Source organism: Medicago sativa, chromosome 8 (genome assembly GCF_051527215.1).
Source record: "Medicago sativa cultivar Bolivia chromosome 8, Bolivia_mono, whole genome shotgun sequence".
NCBI classification, from domain to species: Eukaryota; Viridiplantae; Streptophyta; class Magnoliopsida; order Fabales; family Fabaceae; genus Medicago; species Medicago sativa.
The window spans coordinates 93,048,004-93,065,727 of NC_140756.1; the positions used below are offsets into that span (position 1 = coordinate 93,048,004).

Below are 17,724 nucleotides of genomic sequence, written 5' to 3' on the forward strand. Positions count from 1 at the left end.
AAAATATCCGCATTAGAAAGAAAAAAACATGAAAGTCTCTTTTGTACTCCCTCCGGTCCTATTTACAAGAGACAATTAATTTTTTAGATACATTAAATAATTTATATATTTGGTTTAGATTCTTGACTAGATACATAAATTATTCAATGTATCTAAAAAGTCAACTTTCTCTTGTAAATAGGACCAGTAACATAAAGGACAGATGAAGTAATTGTGGCTTACTTTTATTAATTGTCCTTTAATATTGACTTTAAGTTGAGGGGCACTTTAGAGAAAGCACGAGCAACGAATCTTCAAGACTCACAAGAAAGCAGTAAAGGTCCTATAGACAGACCAGTGGGAAGTGAGTGAGTACAGTACAACTACAATCCCTTCCCACTCCTCACTTGCCAGATCTTCTTAACCCTTATTCTCTAGTAGATCTTCTCCTCTTCTCTTCTGTTGAGCCACTCAAACCAAACATCATTAAATATTTTTTAGTCAAGAAGAAAAGAGAAATAAAATAATAAATATATTATTATTGATGAGAAATAATGCAAGGTTCTGTAGTTGAAGCAGAAGCAGAGGATGAAGAACTGAACAACCACACACTCAATGGCAAATTCTAACTATCTCATCCTTCTCTTTTCCATCCTCTCATTTTCCTTCCTCTCCATTTCCACTCCAGGTATAATCAATCAAACAATTTTCTCTTCATTCATTCAATTCAACTTATTTTCTTTTTCTTGTTACAATAATCATCTTTTTTTTTGCAGGTGAAAGTTCACATTTCCAAATAAAACAAGAAAATGAAGAACAAGAAAGAGGACCATTCATCGGTGTTAACATTGGAACAGATGTTGAAAACATGGCATCAACTTCAGACATAGTTTCATTTCTGAAGTTACAAAAAATAACACATGTTCGTATCTATGATGCAAATCCAGACATCCTTAAATCTTTGTCTGGTACCAAAATTCGTGTCATCATTAGTGTCCCAAATAATCAACTTCTAGCAATTGGTTCTTCAAACACAACAGCAGCTTCATGGATCCAAAGAAACGTTGTTGCTTATTACCCTCAAACATTAATCACCGGAATCTCCGTCGGTGACGAGGTTCTCACCACTGTTCCTTCTTCTGCTCCTCTTCTTCTACCTGCTATGGAGTCTCTTTACAATGCTCTTGTTTCTTCAAATCTTCATCAACAAATCAAAGTTTCAACTCCTCATGCTGCTTCTGTTATTCTTGATCCTTTTCCACCTTCTCAAGCTTTTTTCAACCAAACCCTTGTGTCTGTTCTTCTTCCTATTCTTCAGTTTCTTTCAAAGACTGAATCTCCTTTGATGATGAATCTTTATCCTTATTATGTTTTCATGCAGAACAAAGGTGTTGTTCCTTTGGATAATGCACTTTTTAGACCTGTTACTCCTAGTAAAGAAATGGTGGATCCTAATACTTTGCTTCATTATACTAATGTTCTTGATGCAATGATTGATTCTGCTTATTTTTCCATGAAGAATCTTAATGTTACTGATGTTGTTGTTCTTGTTACTGAAACTGGTTGGCCTAGTAAGGGTGATTCTAAAGAGCCTTATGCTACTAAGGATAATGCTGATACTTATAATTCTAATTTGATTAAGCATGTTTTTGATCATAGTGGAACACCTTTGAATCCTGAAACTACTTCTAGTGTTTTTATCTATGAGCTTTTTAATGAAGATTTGAGGTCTCCACCAGTTTCGGAGGCTAATTGGGGGCTTTTTTATGGGAATATGTCGGCGGTTTATTTGCTTCATGTGTCTGGAATTGGAACTTTTTTGGCGAATGATACGACGAATCAGACGTACTGCATTGCGATGGATGGTTTTGATTCGAAGACATTGCAGGCTGCGTTGGATTGGGCATGTGGACCGGGGAGGGCTAATTGTTCAGAGATTCAACCCGGAGAGAGTTGCTACAAGCCTAATAATGTTAAGAGCCATGCTTCTTATGCTTTTGATAGCTATTACCAGAAAGAAGGGAAGGCTCCTGGGAGCTGTGATTTCAAAGGAGTTGCTATGATCACAACCACAGATCCCAGTAAGTGCTTACAATAATTTCCTTATGCCATTTCATATTGACAAAATGTGGAAGCTTGATGCATGATTAATTGAAATGTGTTGTTGCTAATTGATACATTTTGGTAAATTTGGGATTTCAATTCAATGTGGCATCAAATTGTTAGGACTTAGCCCACGAGAAGAGTCCAACCCAAAAGACTTTTATTTACATGATGTGGGACTCCTAACACAAATTGGACTTGATTTTTGAAAGAGAAGACCAACATTGCTGCTTTTTGTTTGATGTGGCTATTCTGGGCCTCAAATTCATGTTGTTTTGCCTAATTAACTTACTTTATGGTCCTAAAGAAGAATTAACTCTTTTGGGTGTAATAAAAGGCTTGTGACTACTGTAACAAACTTTACTGATGATTTGAAAAGGGTTAATAATTTAAAAGTAGAACTATGACTAGGTATTGCTATGTTATGTAATGATTCATGAAATGAAATGCATTTGTGTGTGGAACCCCACACACTGCAAAGGAACTTTTGATTTGGCTCTAGTCTTATTTTATGTGAAATTTGAAATGAAAAGAGGAAACTGTAGTAGTAGAACTGGCTCCCACTCTCCATGAGTTGGATGTTGGTTTGTCATAGAGCACCCTGTTTGTTTTTCTTGACAGTAGCAAAGATTCTGGACCATGTTTTTAGATTACCTTCACATGTGGCAGAAATTTTTGAAACTGGGTTTTGTGCTGTCACGACCCGCAGTCAAGTTAGCCACTTCTGGACCGTCCGACTAAGATTGAACTATTCAGATTTCAAGCTCGTATTTTATAATTAAAAAGAATATCAAAATATGCATTGAAATCTAGACCGTTCAATCTTAATTGGATAGTCAAGTTGTACACAATCCAAATCCATAATTATCTTGCTTTGCACTTTATTTAGTTTTGTGTATATTATTATTGTACACCCTCCGGTCACTAATATAAGCAAAAATCCACTTTCTAGGTTCATTCAATAAATGATGTATGTAGCCTATAATAAAGACTACATACATCATTAATTGAATGAACCTAGAAATTGGATTTTTGCTTATATTAGTGACCGGAGGGTGTATGTAGACTCATCCCAAATACTTTATAGATTGTTGCGTAGGTGTAAAATGGGCTCCACAATTTTGTATGTTTTTTCTTCCCTCAAAAAAAAAAAATTTTGTATGTTTTTTCTTTTCTTTTCCTTGTTGTGTCTATTTCAGGAATAAATAACACTTGTGATTGATATAATATTCGTGGGGAATACTTTTGCAGGTCACGGGAGCTGTGAATTTCCTGGAAGGTAATAAATATTGATCTGCCAACTTACCCTCTTGTTTTATTATGCTTAAAATGTGAATAATTGAATTTAATTTATTTAACAACTTGCATCTTTTATCTAAGTTTTAGTCTCATTTGGTGTGATATTGCAGCAAGAATGTAAGCAACAAGACAAAGGAAGTGGTGAACTCTACTCACACAAGCAGTGCTGGGGAGAAGTTAAGGTTCAGAACCATCAAGATAAATACAGTTAACAATATTTTGCATATTCTCTTGACAACATGTCTCCCCGCATTGTTGTTGGTCCTTTTATGAGGTGCAAATAATTCAAATTTTGTGTTAAGAGTTGAGGTTAAGATTGCAAGAGAAAAGGAATGATGATATGTAGGTCTAATCTTAGACTTAGTGCTTATGATAGATACTCCCCTTTTTAATAATATTAATAAAGTAGTGTGAATAAATTTTCACAGGGATCTTGTAATTAACGTATGTATTTGTTGAAATCACATTTGTTAATTAATTTGTTTAGTGTATGTATCACAATGTGACCTTCATAATCATAATGTAATAATGTTGTAATAATGTATTATGACACAGTGTCCCCTGGGAAATGCAATTTTATGATGTTATATTCAAAAGTTCAGGCAATTCTAAGTGTACAAATAGAGATACACTTGCTTGATAATAGAGTAGTTGTAGCACTTTAGGAAGCAATATTGTAGACAAAAACATCTTCCAATATAAGTGAATGAATATCAAGTATCTTTGTTAGAGCTCTTTGTTAATGGTAACTAGAAATAAATCGTTTCGAATAAAAAAAATCCAAAATAAAAACAATAAAAACAATAGAAATACTAACATGTATGGTAAGGGTGCAAGTTAAAAGAGAGGCTGTGTGCGTGAATATTGAGTGATCAATATAAACTAAGGAAGTTGGAGAAGATGGACTACGAGGCTTGTTTGGATAAATAACTTATTTGCAGCTTATAGCACATAAGTGTTTATTATGATAAGCACTTATGTAGAAGATTGCATTAGCTTTTTTATAGCAAAAGATAGAATGACGTTAAATTGTTTTTGTATTTGCTATAAATTATTTTTATAAGTTATATAGGTGCGCAAACGAAAATATAAGTTATATCAAAGAACTTAATCCCTAAAAAAAAAAATCAAAGAACTTATGAAAATTGTCATATGTTGTTTTGATCAATTTTCTTAAACAATCTCGTAAAATTTATGATAGTAGATAAACTCAAATAAATCAATCCAAATATATCCTACAAATAAGTTTGTTGCATCCGAGAGAGAAAGATATGAGTAAAGAAGTTGTTTATAAGTTTGTTGCATCCGAGAGAGAAAGATATGAGGCACCATCAGTGTTACACTTAACCCAGTTCTGGATTCGAGGATGCCAAAAGACCTCAGTGATTTTAGGAGCATTAGGATGGTGAGTGTTAATATTGAAAGCCTTCAAGATGACAAAGTCTCTAATAGTCGGGCCAGTGACTGATTTTGTGAGATTGCCAGATAACGAGATATTAGCAGTTATCATAACCACTGTTGCATTAAGATTAGGCTTCACATTGTTTTACTTGTAATTGTTTCTTGTGAACCATATGACATTGAAAATGTTGACAAGAGCAGCTATCACAGTTAGCTTAACCTGGGGGCTCCAACTTTTTTGACAGATATCAAAAATGGTAAGAATGGAGGTTGAATTAATGGTGCTAAAAAGATTCTGAAGCCAATTCCAAAGAGAAAGAGCAAAATTGCAATGAAGGAAAATATGGTCAACAATGTCTTGATGATTGTTGCAGAAGACACACATGGAAGGAAGGTAACAACCTCTAAGAGATAAATTTTCATCTGTTGGAAGCTTTTTATGAATGACTCTCCAAATCAAGAATGATTTCGATGGAGGGATTGCAGGGTTCCAGATAAGCTTAGCCTAGTTTCTTTGAATGCCAATTGGAGAGAAAAATTGGTAAGCTTCTTTTAGAGACAAATTACCTGAAGCGTTATGCTTCCAAAGGTACTCGTCTTCTTTTAGGGAAAGGGGGATCACCACTGAAGAAACGTGTTGCATAATTATGGGGAACATGTGCTGAAGGTCCCAAGGAGTTCTCCGTTGAAAATTACTGATAAGGTCACTGACAGAGGCATGGAGGTTATGATGCAAACGAGTAGGGATGTTGAGCAGATAAACCAAAGAGCCACCACACCAATCATCGAGCCAAAAGTTGATAGATTTACCATCTCCCAACAACCAAAAGGAATTTTCAGTGATAATATTCATCTGCCCCTCAATACCACTCCATATTGAGGAAAATATGTGATAAGAAATAAACTTGTTACCTCTTTTGACTCTACTTCTAAGGAAAAAGGCCCATTGATCTTGAGAATGCATCAATTCCCATCCTAGTTTCAAACTAGAAGCCTCATTGATTTTTGCTAATGATCTCAAACCAAGACCACCTTCACTCATAAATGAACAAACAACCTTCCAAGAGACTGTCACCAATTTCTTATTCTCAAGGTTGCCACTCCAAAGGAAGTTTCTCATCAATTTATCCAACTGCTTGATGAGACTGACAGGCCAAGCATAGATAGTGATGGAGTAAACAGTCATTCTAAGAATAACACTTTTTAACAATTGCAGTCTACCAGCATAAGTGAGAAGGGAAGTTTTCCATGAGGCCATCTTACTTTTGATTTTGTCTACCACAGATTGAAAATAAATACATTTTGGTTTTCCTTTGAAGATAGAAACACCAAGATACAAAAAAGGAAGGGATCCAACTTTTAATCCCAAAGAGTTGGCAATGTTGGTCAATCTGACATGTGAAATTGAGCCTCCATAGATTGTAGATTTTTGAGGGCTAATTACCCGACCAGAAACTTGAGCATAAGCATTGAAGAAATCTGAATATTAGATGAAGTTCCTTTGCAAAACAACATCACATCATCAACATAGAGAATGTGAGATGGCACAGTAGAATTTCTGCTTCCTTGAATGAGCTTCAGCTTGCCTGTTGAGACTAATAAAGAGAGACCTCTACTTAAAACTTCTTCAGCAAGACATAACAAAAGTGGTGAAAGGGGGTCTCTTTGTCTCACCCCCTAGAACAGGTAAAGTAACCATCGGATTTTCCATTAATAGAAATAGAAAGTTTTGCTGAATGAAGGATTAGGTGAATCCAATCACAAAAAGTGTTGTTGAAACCAAATGCTTTTAGCAATTTGATTAAGAAGTTCCAATCAATTGTATCAAAAACTTTAGCAATATCAATCTTGATAGCAAGATTAAGATTGTCACCAAAAGATTTTTTATGAAGCATGTTGATAGCTTCTGAGGTTAAACAAATGCAATCTTTGATTTGCCTGTCCTTTATGAATCCTCTTTGCTCCTTTGAGAATGCTACATATTCTTATTTTGGTTCTTTTGGGTAATAATTATTTTTGTCCCTGTATGTGTAACAAGTAGACACAATAATTCTTTAGTGTATCAATATTTCAAAATAGTCATTGATTATGCACTACGTACGTTCGTCAAAATAGTTTCTACTTTGTTAATACTATCATATCAGTTATTTAATATACTTACTTACTGTCATATATTCTTATAAATATTTACTTAGTGTCATATTAGTTTTTCCTTTAGTTTTATAAGAAAAAAGTTATTGTCAACATGGATGACTATTTTAACGTCATAAACTTTTTTGATTAATGGCGTGCACTATCAAATATACTATTTTAAAATTTCAATACATTAAAGATTATTGTGATTACTTTCTTTTTTTACAAAAGATTAATGTCATTATTTTTTTTTGAAGAAATTAACGTCGTTACTTGTTTTTTTTTTTTATAAAAGATTAACATGGTTATTTGTTACATATTCAAAGACGAAAATAATATTTACCCTTTAATTTTATTTTTTAAACAAAAAACCTCCCGTTTCTTCCAATTCTTTTATGTAAACTCCTTGGTGCTAATGATATTTAGCAAAGGTATAAACAGAAAGTAAAATATTGAGTGATATAAAGGTGCCGTTGGATTTCATTGAATGTCTTCACTCTTTCGTATTGAGATGAGACGAATAGTTTCGTACTTTACTCTTTCCCCTTCTTCACGCTCCACTCTTATAGTAAACCCTAGAATTTTAAATTCCAATTTCAAACGTTACCACCATTCCCAAAATTCAAACTTTCGTCAAATTCAATCATCTCCAATGTCTTGGTCATGCAAAAAATGCACTTTCGTCAATCCACCTTCTCAAATATCTGAATGCGAAATTTGTTTCTCCTCACCTCCACACCCCTCTTCCTCTTCTGCCACTTCTTCGACTTCGTCTTCTCCAAAATGGTCCTGCAAATCATGCACACTCTTCAACTCTTACAAAAGCCCTACTTGCCACCTCTGCGGTACACGTAACACCGTTCTTTCCATTTCCAGCTTCAACGATATCAACGACATCGATGATGATTCTTCCGTTGGTTCTGTTTTCTGGCCTCTTCGATCGTGCAAGAGGAAAGCTGTAGATTCCCTTGAAGATTCTGATCAACCATTAGTAGCCAAGGAATCCAAAAAGGCTATTGATTTCGTTGATTTCCCTGAAGATTTTGATCAACCATTAAAAGCCAAGGATTCCAAAAGGGCTGTTGATATTTTTGATTCCTATGAACATTTTGCGAAACCACAAGAGAGGGTTGATTCTGGGAAAGGTGTTAGTTCGTTGAAGATTTTGAGTTACAATGTTTGGTTTCGTGAGGATTTGGAGTTGGAGAAAAGGATGAAAGCTATTGGTGATCTTGTTTTGTTGCATTCCCCTGATTTTATCTGTTTTCAGGTTTCATTATCATTGCATATTATATTTACTATCTTTGTAGCACCGACACATAGAAAAAGTATACAATGTCGATGTAGGACACTAACACGATACTGACACATGTGATTACATTTAATTACGTCAATTTTCTAAATAATTACCGGTATCTACGTGACAGTAAGTGTTAGTATGTGTCTGGTGTCCGATTCTGCGTCAGTGCTTGATAGTTTACAATACACTTTTTTTATTTTTTTTTTTATATTTGTGTGGCTTTGTTTGATTTTGTTCACCTGTGTCACAGGAGGTTACTCGCGATATATATGACATTTTCAAGCGATCTACATGGTGGAATGTATATCATTGTTCAGTTTCTTCTGAGAAGGCTTATTCAAAAGCCTACTATTGTATGCTGGTAAATTTCACAACCTTTTTATCATTCTGTAATGTAATCTGCCTGATATAGTTGTATGTGCAACAATCTTTATAATCCAGTATTACAATTGACAACAATGACACATTTGTTTTGATTATTATCATAGTTTTTGTATAAGATTGGTACATCTGTCATTTCATATATGATTGGTACATCTGTTATATTGTCTGCTAGCATGAAATCTGTTCAGAAGAGCATCAAGCTTCGTGCTAAATAACTGTATGCCAATGTTATGCTAATATCTATGATCACTGTGACAGTATTATGGGTAAAAAGCTCATCCTGTTTTGCTTGTAGTATTTTTTAGACCGTTTTATTTGGGAAAGAGGGTGTTATTCTTATGTACTGAAATATCTGTCAAATTAATTTCAGTTAAGCAAACTGCCAGTGAAATCTTTCTCCACCAAATCATTTAGCAACTCTATAATGGGAAGAGAACTTTGCATTGCTGAAGTGGAGGATGTGGGCGACAAGTCGTTTGTTGTGGCCACTAGCCATCTTGAGAGTCCTTGTCCTGCCCCTCCAAAATGGGATCAGATGTTCAGCAAGGAACGGGTGGAGCAGGCTAATGAGGCTCTGAACATCCTCAAAAGGCACCCTAATGTTGTTTTTGGGGGTGATATGAACTGGGATGACAAAAAGGATGGTCAATATCCTTTACAAGACGGGTGGCTTGATGCTTGGTCTGTACTAAGACCAAATGAAGCTGGTTGGACATATGATACCAAGTCAAACCAAATGTTGACAGGCAATCGTACTCTCCAAAAGCGATTAGATCGTTTTATTTGCCGTTTACGTGATTTCGAGATAAGCAATATTGACATGATTGGGATGGATGAATTACCTGGTGTTTCATACAACAAAGAGAAGAAAGTAAGAGGCGAGATCAAACAACTGGTATGCCCTGTTTTGCCCAGCGATCATTATGGTCTCCTTTTGACACTTTCTAGCAAGTAGTTGTCCCTTTGGAAAATCCTAATGGTGAACCCCTTATTCACACTGTGCTATTGTTGGGTCTAAGGCATGCAGTTGCATGCAGTTTTGTACTATAGACCACATGAAATATGTGAAGTTTTTTTTTTTTTTTGAAGATGTAAAGGGGTTATTCAAATTGACAGGTTGTACATGGGTACAGGATGCAAACTTTTTATCTACCGTTTTGCGTATTAATATTTGTCTTTTTTTCAATTTTCATATTATTGGATTAGCTTTGTCTTTATGTTCATAGGCTTTGTGCTGTTCTCTTTGACTCTTGCCTCTTGCCTCTATTCTTATTGTATTTTGGGCGTTGTTATCTGAATATTTTAACATAAACCCTATTATCAGCTGTTTTAAGGCGACGCTAGTGTTAACAGTTGGTACTTGGTAAGGCCAATGTTCAGGGCTGATGTATCCCCTAGTTCGTCACTGGAAATGTCAGGTGTGTTTTCCAAGCATTTTTTCCACCCGAATCTGGTCACATATTGAAGCAGCGCTGAGAATTTAGCTAACAAGGAAGGATCTATGCCTATGGTTCATTGTGTGACTTGTTAACGTTTTAATGATGAACTCGTGCTTGGAAACTCATTTTTCTTCATTAGTTTTCCCTCTTTGTAATTGATTTTGCATTCATATATGTTCAATGATTTTGTGACTTGCGTGGATTGTGTATATTTGCCTCGAGATCCAAATATGTTGCCTCACATTTGATTTATAATAGCACTTTGATGTGTGTACAATATAGTTAACATGTGTTTGGTTTCAATTCTTTTCTCCGCCACAACACATCTAGCGTCCCATTTGCCGTGAAAACAAGAAGCTAAGAATAGTAGCTTTAAAAGTGTGTGCCTAGCCTGGTGCCCTCATCCCACCGTGGTTCCGAACACATTGTTAGTTGTGGCGGAAGTTCACAAGCAATGCATTATTGGATTTAGGACCAAGGCTTGTATGGTCACTAAGTCTTGCTCTGGATTAGATCAACTTATGAATGGTCATTGTAAAGTCTAAACATGAGATGACCAAATACACTCGTTCAATTCACTATTGAGGGTGATATTCAATTTGAACCTAAAACAACAATTCTGATGTTTGGGAGCAGGTATGAGGTTGGGGCATATACTAACATGAATTAAGCCAGCAAAGCCACTCTCTAGCACTGTAACGCACTCTTTAATTAATTATCATGCCAACAAATTAAAAATGATTAAGCCCGTCTAAGAATACCTAATTTGTGAGGAGTAGACTATCAAATTCGTCCTTAAATTTGTGAAATACTCTTAAATAGGTCTTTGATGTTATAAATAATTCTAAAAAGGTCATTATATTAAACTATCAAGTTGGTTCTTATAATTAAGAATTTACTATCAATATATATGGTCTCTATATTTAACTATTTACCATCAATCAATTTAGATCATAACATATGCTTTTAGAAAAATTTATGAGTAGAATTTAACAAAGTTAAAGCTTCTTCAAAATATTCATAATCTAAACACTTATTTCAGAGGGTCGAAATTGGTAGTTTACTCAATCAATTTGTGAGACAGCAAGTAACCTGTAAACCAATATCAACCTAGAAAGTGTAGAGGTAGAATTGTATATTGTCGGTGTATTTTGTTGGAGTTAAGCGTGTGGAATAATTGGAGCAAAATAGGAGGGCCATTGCCCTGTTCTTAATTTAAGGAGCACTCATTAGTAGTATGTTTTATTTTGTAGGCCCTGCCCTGCAATCTATTGAATTGGAACGAACGAAAGAATGGTTTTTACAGCAATTTTATTTTATTTACCGTTGTGCTCGCCGACGGTATCTGTTTGTCCTTTTTACCTGTCTTCTAATGCTGTACATTACATTCAATCCCTCAGTCCCAATTGGTATCTGCAGCAGCAGCAGTAAAGCAAATACTAATAATTGTGTAGTTATTATTATGAGACAAACCAACCTGTTTCTCTGAGGATACTCTGTCTGGGATTTAATAAGAGTCTACTCTTTGGATCAGTTAATATTATCCACACCAATCTATCTTGCTAGCATCTATGTATTAACAAAACAATAAACAAAACCGAAGAGTTTAAAAAAAATGAAGAAAAAAACAAAAAGTAAAAAATAATGCGGTGAGCGTGGATCGAACACGCGACCTTCAGATCTTCAGTCTGACGCTCTCCCAACTGAGCTATCCCCGCAACTTATTTACTTTTCAATTGTTTAGGTATTTAATATTATCTTTAGTCAATAACACAAACCCTTTGCCGTGATAAATATTAAATACAGTGTGAAGTGATGCAATCATTTTTTGAGCAAGTGATGTTTTCAAGCTTTAATAGATCTTCACTGATAGTAGTATTTTTTAAAGAGTTGACGTTACTTTGTATGAACAGCATTTTAAGTATAGGAAAAATTACTTCAAGGTGGCAGCAGCAATTCTCATGATATATTTATCACTTTCATATATTAGGTTATCTTCTCGTGAAGTCAATGAGTCCATAAATTTTTACAACAAAAATAAATCATAAATACGAAATACTATTTTGTTGTTAAATTAAAATAAAAATGTCAGAACTGAGAAGCATGTGAATGTATTCATCAACTTCAATAATGCAGTGTTAAATTAGTCACAAGCAGAAGAAGTCTCAGATTAAAAAATGAGACACAATTTGTGGGGGGCAGTCAGTGTAGTAGTGCGCGAAGCCAAATACGAACTGAGCAGCAGGCAGCAGGCAGCAGCAAAGAACTTTGATCCAATAGTGGGGACCACTTCAATGTTCAAAACATGTGATGAAGACAGGTCAATTAGTGGCCAATTGCATACAACTCATTCCATCTTTCATTGCTTTCACATCCAAACAAAAATTCACGACCCCTTCCCTTTTCACGAGAAAGTTACTCCGTGCTAGTAACTTTGTAATTGCATGCTTTCTTCTTCTTCTTGTTATAAGTTAAACATAGGAAGTGTCTTCCTTCCTTGTCCAACTCAATATCCAACACATATGTTCTTCAACTCACTTACTCACATTTTTAAGATTTTCAACACGCTTGTCCTTGTCCTTTGAGCCACATTTTAGAAGGAGATCCAAACTTAGTGTGTGTTTGCAAGTTAGTTTTGGAAGATTTTGGAGAGCTAAATTTATATTTGCTGTTCAATATTTTTAAATTAAGGACACTAATATTTTAAAAATAATTTAGAGTTATTAAAATATTATATAATCATTTATCATGTTGTTTTTTTTGTCTCATTAAATTTGTGTTTCATTATACTTTACTAGCTCCGATCACTATTTAAAAAAATAAAAATAATATTTAAAATTTATTGAACAGCAAATGTATCTAGTCTATAATCGGTTATTATGAAAAAGAAAAGAAAAAATATATAAAATAAATATGTACAAATCTTTAGACATAAATGCATATGAATTAAATCCATTATGAATTGATATAATGTAACTTCCGTGCATTGTGATGGTGACAAATTCGATATAACACCACCGCATTCACCTGTCGTAGTTTCAGCGTTCCATTAACGCAAAAATTATGGACGAGAGAATAAAAAAAATAAAAACAAAAATAACATAATAAAAGGACAAGGAGAGACTAGAAAAGTGAAACATTGTTTAGTTGTAGACTTGGCTGTGTTGTGTTGTGGGTTCTGTCTTCTGAATCCAACAACAAAGTATAGATAGATCTCATTCTCATATCTATCTAAATAAATCTCTAATAGTACAAGTTACAAAAACGGAACATAGTTTCAGTTTAGTACTATAAGCACAAAATGAAATCATATTGCAATGTTGTTTCTTCTCTCTTTCTTGTCACAATATTATTATTTTTTACATCTGTCAAATGTGAAGACCCTTATAGATTCTTCACTTGGAAAATCACATATGGTGACATTTATCCTCTTGGTGTTAAACAACAGGTAACTGCTGTTTTTCTTTACTCATTCTTTGTAATAATAAATAATAACTGTCATTGTTGAAGTTCTTTCTTTTTGTGTTGTAGGGGATCTTGATTAATGGTCAGTTTCCAGGGCCTCAAATAGATGCTGTTACCAATGAAAACTTGATTATCAGTGTCTATAATTACCTCACTGAACCATTCCTCATTTCTTGGTACGTACTGTACTGCTACTACTACTACTACTACAATTTCAACATGTTTGAAAAAAATGCCAGATTTACTATGGAATCTATGTTTAAAAGTTTCTGCCTTTTTAGTTTTTTCTACCAAGCAAATCTATATATTTTTTTTATTATTACTTTAGATCACATGACTTCATTCTTTCTTTTAAAGGTGCAATTTTTTTTCTTATTTAGGATATAAAGGATTAAAGGTGTGTATAAGAACAAACATAGCATAAATTGACATATTGGATTTAGTTCATTGGGTGGTTAGTGTGGTAATAATTAAACAAAATCTAATAAAAGGGGGATCTTGCAAATTGCAATAAATGGAAGTATGTAGACTTGCTTTTCTCTGTTGTCTTTTTGGGCTTTTTCTCCAATTGCTTTTTACTTTAATTACAGGTTAGACTCATTTTTAAACGGAGATGTATGGTCCATTCTCAGTTATACATTGATTAATATTTCTACTATGATGGGTTGGGATCATAAAAAATGTTCTCTAATTGATCAACTTGCAATTATTCATCGACTGTACCAATCCATTACTATGCAGTGCTATAGAATTGCCAGCTAACAGACTGTATGTGTTTTAATTGCAACTGCAGTAAAATTTATTGCTGTGGTTGAGTATACTATACACTCCATAAATCACATATGAGCTGGTGAAAGTTAATATTTTTTAATTTGCACAACATGGTTTGATGTAATGTTTTTAACATCAAGAGTTTTAATTTCCTAATTTCAATGCTTTGTTTATGTAATTTGATTTGATATGTATCATTTGATCATGTCCCTTTTGTAAACAAAGTGTCAAAAGGGGAAGCTTGTTAATGCTTTGGATTTACAAGCCTTAGGTGAATGATCTAGTTTATTCTTTTAGCATAAGTAAATTATGTTAGTTTGTTGGAATTTTATGGTTTCAAACATTTCTTCTACAGGAATGGCATACAGCACAGGAGGAACTCATGGCAGGATGGAGTTTCTGGCACAAACTGTCCGATCCCGCCTGGGAAGAACTTCACTTACACTCTCCAGGTGAAGGACCAGATTGGTACCTACTTCTACTTCCCATCACTTGGAATGCATAAAGCTGCCGGTGCATTTGGTGGCATCAGAATTTGGAGCCGTCCTCGCATTCCTGTTCCTTTTCCTCCTCCTGCTGGGGACTTTACCTTACTTGCTGGTGATTGGTCCAAGCTAGGCCACCGCGTAATTAAATTCTTTGCATTCATTTCAATTTCTTCTTTTTTTTAACCAGTGTCTCTTAAATCCTTTCTCAATACTCATTACTTACCCTCTGATGTTTTAGAGACTGAGACGAGTCCTCGAGAATGGTCACAATCTTCCCTTCCCTGATGGCCTTCTTATCAATGGCCGTGGTTGGAATGGAAACACATTCACTGTCGATCAAGGTTGGTAGAAAAAATAACTTGTGATAGTAGTAGTAGTACATTTTGATTTTAATGCATTGCTTAAATGTTGCTTAATGCATTGTTTAAATGTTGAATCTGCAGGTAAGACATATAGATTCAGGATATCAAATGTTGGGCTCGCAACATCCATCAACTTCAGAATCCAAGGACACTCATTGAAACTTGTAGAAGTAGAAGGATCTCATACCCTCCAAAACACTTATTCTTCACTCGACATCCATCTCGGGCAGTCCTATTCTGTGCTGGTCACGGCTAACCAGCCTGTCAAGGATTACTACATAGTTGTCTCTACGCGATTCACCAGACGAGTACTCACAACAACTTCCATTCTTCATTACAGCTATTCACGCATCGGGGTATCCGGTCCTGTTCCTCCGGGCCCTACTCTTGATGTTACCTCATCTGTCTTCCAAGCCAGAACTATTAGGTGCTCTTTTGTTTCCCTTATTGCCCCTTTTCTTGTTGGAGCTTATTTTCATTATTATCGCAATTTTCATGTATATACAATGCTTTCTTATGACAAACTTTATTTAGTGTATTATGTTTTATAATGTCGAATCAAATTTTAAACTATCCAAGAAAGATCTGTTTCTCACAAAGTCCTCGAGTAAAAAGAAAGTGGTTACTTTTTAAGTACTTTTTTAGTTAATAATTTATGTGTTACTGCTCCTGAAACCAGGTGGAACCTGACAGCAAGTGGACCAAGACCAAACCCTCAAGGATCTTATCACTATGGATTGATCAAGCCGACTCGAACCATCATGCTTGCAAACTCTGCTCCTTACATAAATGGCAAGCAGAGGTATGCTGTCAACAGTGTATCATATATTGCGCCAGACACTCCATTGAAACTTGCTGACTACTTCAACATTCCCGGAGTTTTCTATGTTGGAGGCATCTCTACCTCGCCCACCGGAGGCAATGCCTACCTCCAAACTGCTGTCATGGGTGCTAATTTCCATGAGTATGTGGAGATTGTGTTCCAAAATTGGGAGAATTCTGTGCAATCATGGCATATTGATGGCTATTCCTTCTTTGTTGTAGGGTAAGCTTATAATACATAGTAATATATTGCTATTTAACCAACACTTTAATCTTGATACAACGACAAATCTTAAATTTTTACACTGTCAACAAATCACAATCAATATGATTAAAGAAACGTTTTTAATGATCTAACGATTATGATTTACGGTGTAAAAAATCTTAGTTTGCACTGACAGTATATATGAATGAAATCATTTAATAAATTATTTCAATTTTTAGCCTAACACAACTTTGTGAAATGAATAGGTTCGGTAGTGGGCAGTGGACACCTAATAGTAGAGGACGCTACAATCTGAGAGACACCGTTGCTAGATGTACCACTCAGGTATAAAAAAGTATTGTAGTTATTAATTTAATTAATGCTTTTATTTGATTGGTAAGTATTTGTATTCTAAATTCGTAATTGAATGCATGCAGGTTTATCCAAGGTCATGGACAGCAATATACATGGCTCTTGACAATGTTGGAATGTGGAATATAAGGTCTGAGAATTGGGAAAGGCAGTATTTAGGACAACAATTCTATCTTAGGGTATACACACCTTCCAAATCATTGAGAGATGAATATCCAGTCCCAAAGAATGCTCTTCTTTGTGGTAGGGCAAGTGGTCGTGTCACAAGGCCTTTCTAGTTTAATTAGGATAGTTTATAGTATATATAACATGATGTCACGAGGGGGTGGCATAATGTTTATATCTATATCTATATGATCTGATGACAACTTTCTTCTTCTACTGAGTGAGAGTATACATGCGGGAAATTTATTATTCAAAGCTAGCTCACCTTGAGCTTCCACTGTTAGTCTCATTTTTTTTTTTTTAAACAAATGAATGATGAAGTATCTGAATATGTAGTAAGCATGAACTGTCATCATTTTTTCAAGTATTAATAAGATTAGTTCAATCTGTACTCTTTACTAGCATTACTGGTATGTAACCCATGCCTCCTAAGGGTATGTTTATTTGTGATTGATTGTTACAAGATACATTTTTTTAAAGGATTGTATCAAAATACATGTTTTCGTTAGGGTGTGTTTGTTTCAAGGTAAGAAATTACATTCCAAAGAATGATAGTCTGGAATAACATTCCTACCCATGTGTTCGGTAAAAATTTAGATTTTTTAGAAAAGTTTTAGAAATGATTTAATTAAAAAAATAAAAATAGAAATAAATGTGAGTAGTAGTGAGAATTTATAGCAAATTGAGTTTTATTCCCATGAGAATGTAAGATTCTCATCCTTTAAGCATGAGAATAAGAATAGAAGAAATCATGTGTAAATAACATTCTTGGGAATATAACATTTCTGGGAACAAATTTTCAAAACTTGAAACAAACATGAGAATGTTGCATTTCCAATCTCACATTCCCGGAAATCATATTATAAACCTTGAAACAAACACATTTATTGTTTTAAATGTGATATACTGATTTCGCACAGCTTGGGAGAAAAATATATGTAACGTTCACGTGTTCGTAAAATACTAGCATTTCCACCCGTGCAACGCACGGGCTAGAAAAGATATATTGTGGCTTAAATCAAATACTTATAGCCTC

At 34.6% G+C, this 17,724-nt stretch overlaps 3 protein-coding genes and 1 non-coding gene across 4 annotated transcripts; 3 read left to right on the forward strand and 1 right to left on the reverse strand.

Moving 5' to 3' along the window:
* The first annotated feature begins 324 nt into the window (after positions 1-324).
* Positions 325-3,977, forward strand: LOC146903435 (O-Glycosyl hydrolases family 17 protein). The gene is made up of 4 exons (XM_085738564.1): positions 325-667; positions 756-2,060; positions 3,334-3,361; positions 3,492-3,977. Exons 1-4 carry the CDS (start codon positions 595-597, stop codon positions 3,652-3,654), a joined length of 1,569 nt encoding a protein of 522 aa, XP_085594690.1. The 5' UTR covers positions 325-594; the 3' UTR covers positions 3,655-3,977.
* A 3,433-nt stretch (positions 3,978-7,410) lies between these two features.
* Positions 7,411-9,791, forward strand: LOC146903436 (endonuclease/exonuclease/phosphatase family protein). Its single transcript, XM_085731602.1, has 3 exons — positions 7,411-8,185; positions 8,466-8,576; positions 8,970-9,791. The coding sequence occupies exons 1-3, from the start codon at positions 7,427-7,429 to the stop codon at positions 9,552-9,554; spliced, it is 1,455 nt and encodes a 484-aa protein (XP_085587728.1). The 5' UTR covers positions 7,411-7,426; the 3' UTR covers positions 9,555-9,791.
* A 1,892-nt stretch (positions 9,792-11,683) lies between these two features.
* Positions 11,684-11,756, reverse strand: TRNAF-GAA (transfer RNA phenylalanine (anticodon GAA)). Its single transcript has one exon. It is a non-coding gene; the product is annotated as a tRNA-Phe (tRNA).
* A 1,415-nt stretch (positions 11,757-13,171) lies between these two features.
* On the forward strand, positions 13,172-17,196 carry LOC146903438 (L-ascorbate oxidase homolog). Its single transcript, XM_085731601.1, has 8 exons — positions 13,172-13,486; positions 13,570-13,679; positions 14,630-14,900; positions 15,001-15,103; positions 15,206-15,551; positions 15,804-16,169; positions 16,418-16,496; positions 16,589-17,196. Exons 1-8 carry the CDS (start codon positions 13,340-13,342, stop codon positions 16,799-16,801), a joined length of 1,635 nt encoding a protein of 544 aa, XP_085587727.1. The 5' UTR covers positions 13,172-13,339; the 3' UTR covers positions 16,802-17,196.
* Positions 17,197-17,724: the final 528 nt, after the last annotated feature.